Genomic DNA, 10,111 nt, shown 5'->3' with positions numbered 1-10,111 from the left:
AAAGCGTAGGTGTCTTAACAAGGCCTTATTTGAATTACTGTTTTAGTCCTCCAATAAAATATATTATGAATGACAATATTACCAAATTATGGCATTCAGCATTCGATTGGTAAAGAAAGCCTTAAGAAGATTCGGTAATGATTGAAATCTACTTAATGTATCTATTTTCACATATTGTCCCAATGGAATAATTAATTTTTATAATTTTACGCAATATACAACACACTTCATTTTAAAATTTGCGCCTTGCTTCCAGCGGATCCGTAGTGCTGCAGACTATCGATACCTATATACATGGAAATATCGATATGAAAATGACAGTGCGCTGCAGTAAACAGTGAAAAAATATATCTGAGTGGAGTCCAATTGGGCTGCGAAAACTGTATTAAACTTGGTACAAAGACAATCTGCAGGTGCTAATAGCTGGAGTTTTATTTAGAAACTCGGGATATTTATTGCAAAGTTCATTCCATTACACTCCTTTTCGAAAAGGGTGGAGGCCAGGCCCACACATACATACACTTTCAACAGCAGCGCAGCTCGCCGAGTGAAGTGGAAAATGTATCCAAAGGAGTCCAATGGCCGTATTTGCGAGCAGATATGAACGAAAATTGCCAATTGACGACACCCAGGCGCTGAGCTGCGAGATAACCGCCGTCCAGGAGGTCACCGGACATACGGTAATTAGATCGCGAGGGGAAGACTTGCTGACCCCAGCGAAAAATCAATAATTGTTGATGATTTCATGCAAGCGGCGAATGTGACTGTGTGTGTGTCTGCTTGCAGGAGTACCTGCTGCGCGTGTGGAGGGGCGCCAGCAACAAAGACTACTGGACCGTTCTGCGCCGCTACAATGACTTTGACCAACTGGACAAGTCTCTCCGCGTCTCCGGCATCAAGCTGCCGCTGCCTCGCAAACGCATCTTTGGTAACATGCGCCCGGAGTTCATAGCTGAACGGAAGCAAGCCCTACAAGAGTACATAAACGCCGTACTAATGAATCCCATATTGGCCTCCTCGCTGCCAGCCAAGCGCTTTGTGGATCCCGAGAGTTACTCACAGTCCTTTCACGGTGAGTTCATATGCTCATATGCCATATGCAAAGGCCTTGTAATCAATATCATCCGTTCCTTTACAGACCATGCCGTGCAGAATGCCATGCTCTGCCTGCGCAACGACGCTACATGGTTGCTGGGTGGAAGTATGGGCGCCATAGGCTGGCGCCTTCGGAAGCACTACTTTAAGGTTACTACAAAGCCGCCTGAGAAAAGCAGCAACAAACAACTGGTTAAGAGCGGCTCACAGACGCACCAGAGCAAACATTTTGCCGCTGGAAGCAGCAATGGCAGCGGTCACTCCATTGACGCCGGAACCTTAGATCCCGGGTCAGAGGTGATAGCTGAGTGGTTGGAGTACGGACCCGACAAGTTTATCGACGAAAAAGAAATCGGGGGCATAATGAAAAGCTTGATGGGCCTGCAGCATCCGCACATCGAGCCGGTTCTCCTGGCAGCACACACCGAAAACGGTTGCCTGGTCATAAGAAAGTCAGTATTTCACGTTATCCGTCACAGAATATAACTGAATTTGTGTCTCCACGTAGATTTCACAAGCATGGTACTTTAAAGGATGTTTTGTGCATGGCCGCGAATCCAAAGAATCCCTTTCTTAGCAAGTACGGCAATCCCAAGGGGCGCACTGCGCTTTCAATGAAACAAGTGGCTACATATGGGAAGCAAATTCTAGAGGCTCTAATATTTTTGCACTCAAAGGGATATGCATATGGTAAGAGGGAACTCTGTTGAAAGGTACTATTTATTTAATAAATGAAAACATTTTAAGGTCACCTACATTCCGGAAACATAGTGATAGTGGACGATTGTGTTAAGCTGCTGGACATCGAGAACTTTTTGCTGGGCGTACCAGCGTTTTACAGGCCATTTTTCATGCAGCACAGTAAAATCCATGCTATCGAAACCATAGATGTTTACTGTTTTGGTCATGTCCTTTTCGAAATGGCCATGGGTTATCCGCTGCAAGAGTCTGTTGTGCGCCAGATTACCGAATGTCCCGAAGCGCTAAGTAATTTTTTTGTTTAATAATTTTATTTAATTTTTAATCTGGTTGTTGTTCTAGAATGTCTTCTGGAGAGCATTCTTTCCAAGGAAGCTTGCAAAGCTGGCCTGCCGACGCTGGAGCAATTGTTGGGCCACAGATTTTTTTTGCAATACGCTTCTACTGAGAGCGTCGCTGCAACTTCTGAAAAGCCGTACTTTAAGCTATCATTGAATGCCAAAGAGCTGCTAAAGCAGGCGGCTATCAAGAGCGAGAACCGGCTCCGGGACGAACAAAAGTCTGTAAAGAACCAAAAGCGGATTGTGCGGGTACAGGAACTTATGAGCTCCGAGGAAGAAAAGCGGAAGTCTAAGCAGAAAGCAGTTAGTTACCCAAAGCCCGAAAATTTCACGTAGTTCAGTCTTACACAGCTCATTTTTGGTTTCTTTTTTCGTTTATTTCAATGCTTTCGTATAGAAACTAGAGCACAAGCAGTCGAAGCTAAAGCAGCAAAGTTCAATCCAAACAAACAATGGACGCTTGTCGCTTGTGGCTGCGACTGCAGCGGCAGCTTCCTCCAGCACCGTGGTGGTAGGTGGGTTATGTGGGACCGACTCCTTCAACCGCTCCGACAGCACTCCCGAGGAGCCCACACTGGCCGGCATCAAATGTAGTTATTCAAATCAGATCACAGCTTCAAATTAGTAGTTTGTTGGCCTGTTCGCTTGAATTTACACGACTCACTTTCGATTTCGTCTTCCTTTTAGCACCACCGCTTACTCCGGGGCCCCACTTAGGCGGCATATATCAGGAAATACCGTCGTCGACTGGCGCACCGGTGGAACGGCAGTCCTCGACACCAAACATGCTGTCTGAAGATGTTGAGGGCGGCGATGGCGATGAACCAACCCGCTCCGCTCTTCTCGAGTCCATCTGCAAGTTTAACCGTGGATCGCTGCGCAAAGTGCGATCCAACGACTAGCTGAGGAACTGAGAGATTAATAAACATTAAAATTTTTGGACCAAATGTGGCGTTATGAAATAACGATACCATCAAAAATAACTTGAACTAATCGAATTCCAAAAGCTACATTTTACATAGTAAGAAACAGAAAACCAGCAGATCGAAGACACCGCTGAGTATAGCATATACCCAAAACAATCCAGCAATTACTATATGTACTAACGAAACCCACTGATTATAATTATTGCATCTTATACGTGTCCACCATACATTGCATACGATAAATCGGCTAAAAAGAATGTGTCTATTTATGTAAACAAGTTACATGTCACTCACTTGCGAGCAGATTTCCGATCGCAACTAAAGCTTTACCTATGTGTCCACTACACGACTGAAACTAACTTTGGTACGAATATCTTAATTGAAAAATGGAAACAAAGAATCTAAATCTTAAAACAAAAAACAACTCAAAAGAAACGACATAAAGAGAAATTAGAACTTTCCAATATTTACATAAGTCTGCACCAAAATTTGCACTAGACGAAACACTATTCTTTTATATGGCCCACTGGCCAACATAGTACATGGATGTTAGATGTCTTAAGAAATTGTTCCTCGGTGTTGTGCTATCTCCACCACCGCGGTATTATCGCCAATTTTTAGTAGTTGTACTGCAGGTTTTGTAACTGAGTTTGAGTTTTAATATTTCGAAGAGCCACGAATGTTTCAAAAACACTCAACTGTTCGTTAATGTCTAGACATACACGGAGTCCTGGACTCAAAAATAAAATGAAAGCAACAGACAAAGACAAGAATATGTGGCCAAGAACTCGCACTGTTATTGTTTAACTTTTTATAGATAATTTATTAGGTGTGTATTTAACCGAATCCAAACGTATCGAGTATATTTATATTGAAATATGTGTATATATATGTAATTGGTGTTTTGTGGCCACAAGAGCACCCAGTAATAACGTAAATATCGTAACTTGGATGTGTATTATTGTCTACTGACTGTGTGTATATGTTTGATATATATACTTTAAATGCAAGACCGACCCGAAATGTGAAGCATACTCCCACACATATTGCAAACCAAATAAAGTGTAAACTAATTGTTGTAAGCTCATCTTTCAATTTCTGACAATCTAAGAAGGCTCTCATTTTTCAGCGTAGCTTTAGGTAGTATATTTTTACTCCAGTCTAGTTCTATAAAGCATTTTAAGTTATACATTGTGATCATGGGCGACTCTCCGGAAGAGCGGCGTAGCAAGGAAGTCGTGCCAGAGCCCTCCGCCAAGGAGGCGGAGACTGGCAAGGGAAAAAAGGAGAAAAAGGAAAAGTCGGCCGAGGGCAGTAAGCCGGTAAGTTGGGCTGACAAGTGGCGCATAATTTCACTGGTATTGATTCAACAAATCCAAACGCCACGAATTGCCACGGCGACAGGCCGTCAGGTTATCTGGCAGGGAATGACTTAATGGCATAATCATTTGTGGTTTTATGGCTAACCTCTACGCACTCGAGCCGAGTCAATTCCATTAATTCAAAAAAATGGCAGCCGCAGCAGCGAAGAACTGGTCGGGGCTAGTGAATCTTTACCTTGGCCAGGAGCGTGAGAAGGTATACGATTGATTTTGCCATTATGGTTACAATGGGATATTGATGTCTTTTTAATGAATTGATGCTTGTAACGGGATGTGAACACGGGAACCACACTGTTTGTCGAAAATTTGGCTAAGTCACGCCATATCTTGTGGGGATTCTATTGGGGGTATGGGCATCGTGGCTGTGGCCAAACTAACATGCATATTTGGTTTCCCATTTCATCGACATGCAGAGGCCGGCGAGCAGCCAGCGCGGATCGCTGACCAAGTCCCATATGGGCGTTCCCTTGACGATGGGTGCTCCGGCAGCCAAGGTAAGTCCGTTAAATGTCCACGCAGCTGACTTTATACCCTGAAATCTGCTTAATTTCTAGCCCACAATGCGGTTCATGCCCACCTACCGCCTGGAGTCCAAGAATCCGCTCAACAAGGAGCGCGTAGAGAACATCATAAAGGCGGTCATGAACCGACACTACAACGATGAGTACATGTTCCATCCGAAGCACTCGCTACACATGGCAGCGCAAGTTAGCGAGGAAATCAAAAACCGTATTAAACTCGACAACTACGACAGGTGACTGATTCTATGGTAAGCTTTATCCGACTAACCACCTTTTCTATCCAGATATCGATACATAGTGCTGGTCACTGTGGGCGAGTTCCTGATGCAGGGCCTCTACTCCATGGTCAACTTCCTGTGGGATGCTGAAAAGGATGGATTTGTGACCTATAGCGTGGAGAGACCCTCGTACTTTGCGGTCTGCACCACCTTTTACCTGTACTACGATTGAAATCGAGATTCCAGGTCCTTGACGCGTTCCAGTTGTTAATAAATTGAAGTTGATGCTAGCATTGGTGCTTCATTTCTTTACCTTCCTTGGTCATCAGATGGTTCGGTTCACTGTCTTCCACACTTAGATGCACTATAACTCACAACTCACAAATTGTAACACTAGATTGTATAACACGTAGGATTCGACAGCTGTCGTTTATTTGGATATCAGTACAATAGTTTGATATAATATTTTTTTGAAGCATAAATTACTCGAATGCAAGATGATGCAAGAGAACTGCGTTTGATCGTTATTACTACCTCTGAGTGTATAGATTACGATTGGTATATATAAATAATATATTTGAGAACACACGCATACACAGCACATGCACTGGGGGAACTCCTCGGATTATCATTGTGTATAAACTGATCTCGGTCCGAGGAATGACACTTGAACTCACCGAAACAAATGTAGCATGAACGCATTTATGTATAAATTATAAACAAAACACTATTCTGTTGAGCGCAGCCACAAGAAAACAATGTAACAATTGCCAAACCAAATCAAACAGCATAGACATTTTGGAGCAAATGCTACACGACGTTCTCTCTTCGGATGGAAGACGGATATTGATCAGGGATCGGAACACGATTTGGAATTGCTGGCCACTTTCACGCACCCAGAGGCCAGAAACACCAAAGAAACTCTTGCAGATCGGGAGAAACTGAAACTCAGCTGGAATTAAGCACTTCGCACTGATGGGAAATCGCACTGCAAACAAACGAAAACTTCTGGAGCCACTTTGCCATCTTATTTTAGACTCAACTGGACAATCAGACCACTACTGGGCGCACTTTCGGTCGCTCTGCATTTTCGTCATCGATCACAAACGAAAGAACGAAATCAGCGTAACACAAATCAAAATGGAAAATCAATTTTAAGGAACACAAAAACGTTTCATTGACATTATTTGGCACTAGTTGTTGATCATATGCGGACACTCGAATGGAGCTTTTTAGAAAATGTTTGGTTTTTACTCGTGTTGTTTTCATTCTGTTATACACTTTATCATAATAAAATTGGAAAATTTGTATGGGTAGCTTTAGATACAATTAAAACTTTTTAGCACAATAAAGAAAAATATGTATAAACTTCACTGTCACTAACACATCGAGAACTTGAAATAAAACCAAAAGAGAGATCCTGTCTGCAAAAGAAGGTTGATTAATGGTTGGTTAATTCGGGTTTTGGTCATGAGGTGTGGGTGAAGTCTCCTCGGTTCTGCTTCTGTCTCTGTATGTGTGCATCATGTGTGTGTGTGTGCGGTGCTAGGAGGAGCCACATACACGTCCCTTGCATGTATGTGGCCCCCGTTTGTCCTCCTCTTGAAAGAGGGCGAGCAAAGATATGACTACGGCTGCTATGTTATAATTATATGTGGCGGAGTTTTTTCTTGAGCACTGTGGCTAGTTATTACCTCCAGTTTGTCCAGCACTTGCTTCCCAACCCCACCATCGCCAGCCTTTCCAGCTTATGCCGTTCCGCCGCGCACCACCACAATCACCAGGTGGTCCTCCTTCAGACCCTCCTCCGTTAGACTGTGACAGGTGCGCTTTAGCAGCTCTGTAGAAAAGTCGCAGGGCGGAAAGGCATACAGCACGCCAGTAGCTTCCGTCTCCTTGTTTAGCAGCGAGATCACGCCAGCCGCCTCCTTCTGCTTTAAATAGGAAACCAGGTTCCTTAGTGGTCGCGTCTGCACACTGGCATCGTCGCAATTTGTGTCGATTGTGGAGCCGGCCAGGCCCATGAAAATGGCGTGTGACGCTGAGGATGCAATACGTTTTTGCACGTCGTCCAGCTTTGGCGGATCCAAACGCAGTCGCTGGGTGATACGTAGATTGTGCTTGCCTTCCTCATCGCGCATCAGCGACTCCACAATATCCGTATCCCCGTCCGTCAAATGGAACTTGGCTGGGAACAATGAGCTCTTAAGGATCAGAGCTCCGGTCCACACTGTGCTGCACTTGCGCGCCACCTCTGGAACCGTACTAGCTGATCCAAGGGCGTCGTTGCGACGAGTCGAGCTGTCTGAGTCGGATCCGGGGGAGCGAGCCCGCTTTAATGGGGATCTTGAACGAGAACGTTCTACACCAGGTTCGCGGGAGCTGGAGCGGGCTCCCCTGTCGTAGGCTTCTCCTGGCGGGCGTCGCCACTCATCGTCTACTCCGCCGGGAGGGGGAACCGATGAAGAGGAACCTGCCAAGGACCCAGGATGCGGTGGCCTATGCACATCGTTGTGGTAGTGGTACATGCCTCTTCCTCTTCCGCGATATCCACCACGTCCACGGTAACCACCCCTAGGTGGATATGGTGAATAGCCACCACGCGGAGCATAGGCCGCGGACTCTTCATAATACGGATCATATTCCGGACGTCTGTACTCCAGCGCACTTTCATCATATGGCGGCTTTGAGCTCTTAAAAGGTGCTGCCGGTGTGGCGCCGGGCAACTCAGCGAAGTCCGTACGAAGTCGACGTTCGGGTCCACCCAATGGGAATCCTCGCATCTCCTTTACCGCCGCCGTGGCTGCCTCCACCGTCTCGTACTGAATGTAAGCGTACGGCTCGCCCTTCTGATATTCAATCTTCTTGATCGCGCCGAAACGATCAAACTCTCGCTCCAGCTGAGTGACAGAGGTCCAGGCACCTAAGCCTCCGATCCACATACGAGTTGCCGGAGTCACTTTGCCATATCCGATCTTGCACTGAAACTTGCCAATGTACTGGCCGGACAATTCGATCTTCGCACGGTGAGCCATATCCAAGTTCTGGTAACGTACAAACGCGAACGCGTTCCCCGTACCCGGCGGCGGGCGTTTGATGTCAATGTCATCTACAACTCCGTATTTGCCAAAGATACGACGCAGTTCGTCGTCGGCGATGGTAACCTCCAGATTTCCTGCAAACAGTGTGCGCGTAGAAAGGGGATCATCTTCAGGCTGCACATGGTGTAAGTAATTGGGAAATTTGTCCTTCTTGCTCTCAGGCTTTTCATAAGGAGCGTGTGGGCGGGGTGCCAATGGCCTCATTGGAGCATACTGATGCGGCGGCGCATGGCCGTGAAGGTGATGTGGATGGCCGCCTCGATGTAGAGGTGGTCCGCGTGGCGGATGAGGATAATCATGGTGCAATGGGCGGTAATCACGTGGATGGACTGCGTGCGGATGCATATGGGGAGGACCGTAGCGGTCGTAGGGATCAATCGGAGGTCGACGGTGATCCAAAGGAACGCCTTGACCCATGGGGGACCGCGAGTAGTGGTAACGTTCGTAGTCCGGTGGGGACATTGAGTGACCGCGTGGTCTGCAAGACATCTAAGATTAGGCAAGGCTACCAAAAAAAAATGTAAAATAATCCCACCTATACTCCGGTCTGGTTGTGGACTTGTACACAGGCTCCACAATGGCCATCTTGTCGTAGATGATCAGGCGCGGCTTGTGATGTTTCGCCTCTCGTGCATCTTCAGGGGTTCGAAAGCAAACGTAAGCAACCCGTTCATCCAAGTCGTGCGCCAGTCGCACGCTAAAATCACCAAACTTCTTGTACTCGCGGTACAGTGTCTCTTCGATGAAATCGTCCGGAGCCTTCGGCGGCAGTGCGCTGACGCAAAGTACCTTGTAACCAGCTGGTCGTTCTGCGGGCGGAGGACCACGCATGTAGGGCTCCCGGTGCGGAGAGCCATAACGGCTCGGCGAGCGGTCCAATCGACGTCGCATACGATCCGGCGACAGGCGCTCCGGCGAATCGCCAGGCACACCGCTGCCGTTGTCGTACCCACGACCCATGCTCCGCGAGTTGCGCGACAAACTGCTCCTGGAGGCCGGGCCCGGGGAGCGCGAGGCGCTACGCTTCATGTTGTGAATTTTGATTGTGATTCGATCGGCTCCGGCTCCGTCTCGATGACTACTCATGGGCGGCTATTCCGGGGCTCTTTAACTCGGTTTGTGCTGCCTGAGAACTTTCTGGCAATTTAGTTCCGGGGATTCTGCGAAAAATTTGAGTTACTTTGTGAAAGTACTGGCGAAAGGCAAGAAGGCAAGCGGCGGCCAGGTGAAAAGAAAATGGCGGCGACCCCCAAGACAAAGAAAATCGCTTTAAGCGAAAATATTAAAAAATCCTAGCACTTCAGATAGTTTTTAGAGTTCTTACCACTTCCGGCTCTTTTGGATGTTTTTTTAAGCGCTAGTTTACTATTAAATCGTGGATTATCCACTGATTCTTTAATTTTCTCCGGCTTTTATAATTCTGTATGCGTCGAAAGTGGAGTGCGCTATCGATAACTATAAGTGTTGGCTATCGGTAGTGCTGGTCCCGCGTATGTTATCGAGCCAGTTTTGTCTATTTTATAGCCAAAAGGTTGGTTTGTTATAATACAATAGTTATAATAATATAAATTCTCAATATAGTTTTACTGTGTTTTTATATTCGGTAATACATTTTTGTGAACTTAAGAATAAAAATAATAATTGTATCGGCTTAAGTACCAGCGCTCATATATTTTCTGTTCTGAACCTTTGAACATGTGAGATAACAAAAACAGGATACATGTACGCGACTTACACCGGATGTGTAAGTGTTTATGGCTATAAAAGTTTGCTGTTTTTAGTCGATGCAATCGGGCAGAACTGCCTCGATAAGTAACTAAGGCGGCAC

The 10,111-nt window shown here is 46.1% G+C and overlaps 3 protein-coding genes across 5 annotated transcripts; 2 read left to right on the top strand and 1 right to left on the bottom strand.

Moving 5' to 3' along the window:
• The first annotated feature begins 265 nt into the window (after window positions 1–265).
• On the top strand, window positions 266–4,143 carry LOC6528512 (PX domain-containing protein kinase-like protein). Of its 2 annotated transcripts, XM_015198854.3 has the most exons (9): window positions 266–413; window positions 493–680; window positions 787–1,072; window positions 1,139–1,547; window positions 1,604–1,785; window positions 1,843–2,082; window positions 2,137–2,438; window positions 2,533–2,725; window positions 2,823–4,143. In XM_015198854.3, the coding sequence occupies exons 2-9, from the start codon at window positions 579–581 to the stop codon at window positions 3,035–3,037; spliced, it is 1,929 nt and encodes a 642-aa protein (XP_015054340.1). In that variant the 5' UTR covers window positions 266–413; window positions 493–578; the 3' UTR covers window positions 3,038–4,143. The 2 variants fall into 2 exon arrangements, with proteins under 2 accessions (XP_015054340.1, XP_002089558.1); XM_002089522.4 differs by having other exon boundaries at window positions 327–680.
• Window positions 4,144–4,252: 109 nt separating this feature from the next.
• On the top strand, window positions 4,253–5,475 carry LOC6528511 (dynein light chain Tctex-type protein 2B). 2 transcript variants are annotated; one of them, XM_002089521.4, is made up of 4 exons: window positions 4,253–4,383; window positions 4,857–4,937; window positions 4,998–5,197; window positions 5,249–5,475. In XM_002089521.4, the coding sequence occupies exons 1-4, from the start codon at window positions 4,261–4,263 to the stop codon at window positions 5,412–5,414; spliced, it is 570 nt and encodes a 189-aa protein (XP_002089557.1). In that variant the 5' UTR covers window positions 4,253–4,260; the 3' UTR covers window positions 5,415–5,475. The 2 variants fall into 2 exon arrangements, with proteins under 2 accessions (XP_002089557.1, XP_039227138.1); XM_039371204.2 differs by lacking the exon at window positions 4,253–4,383 and adding an exon at window positions 4,447–4,639.
• A 936-nt stretch (window positions 5,476–6,411) lies between these two features.
• Window positions 6,412–9,766, bottom strand: LOC6528510 (RNA-binding protein spenito). Its single transcript, XM_002089520.4, has 3 exons — window positions 9,608–9,766; window positions 8,819–9,443; window positions 6,412–8,761 (listed from the first exon to the last, which is right to left on the bottom strand). Exons 2-3 carry the CDS (start codon window positions 9,367–9,369, stop codon window positions 6,931–6,933), a joined length of 2,382 nt encoding a protein of 793 aa, XP_002089556.2. The 5' UTR covers window positions 9,370–9,443; window positions 9,608–9,766; the 3' UTR covers window positions 6,412–6,930.
• Between the last annotated feature and the right edge of the window lie 345 nt (window positions 9,767–10,111).

The sequence above is a fragment of the Drosophila yakuba genome, chromosome 2L, assembly GCF_016746365.2.
Source record: "Drosophila yakuba strain Tai18E2 chromosome 2L, Prin_Dyak_Tai18E2_2.1, whole genome shotgun sequence".
Taxonomy (NCBI): domain Eukaryota; kingdom Metazoa; phylum Arthropoda; class Insecta; order Diptera; family Drosophilidae; genus Drosophila; species Drosophila yakuba.
The sequence above is the reverse complement of the archived record's forward strand: the minus strand, read 5'-3'. Positions and strand labels throughout refer to the sequence as shown.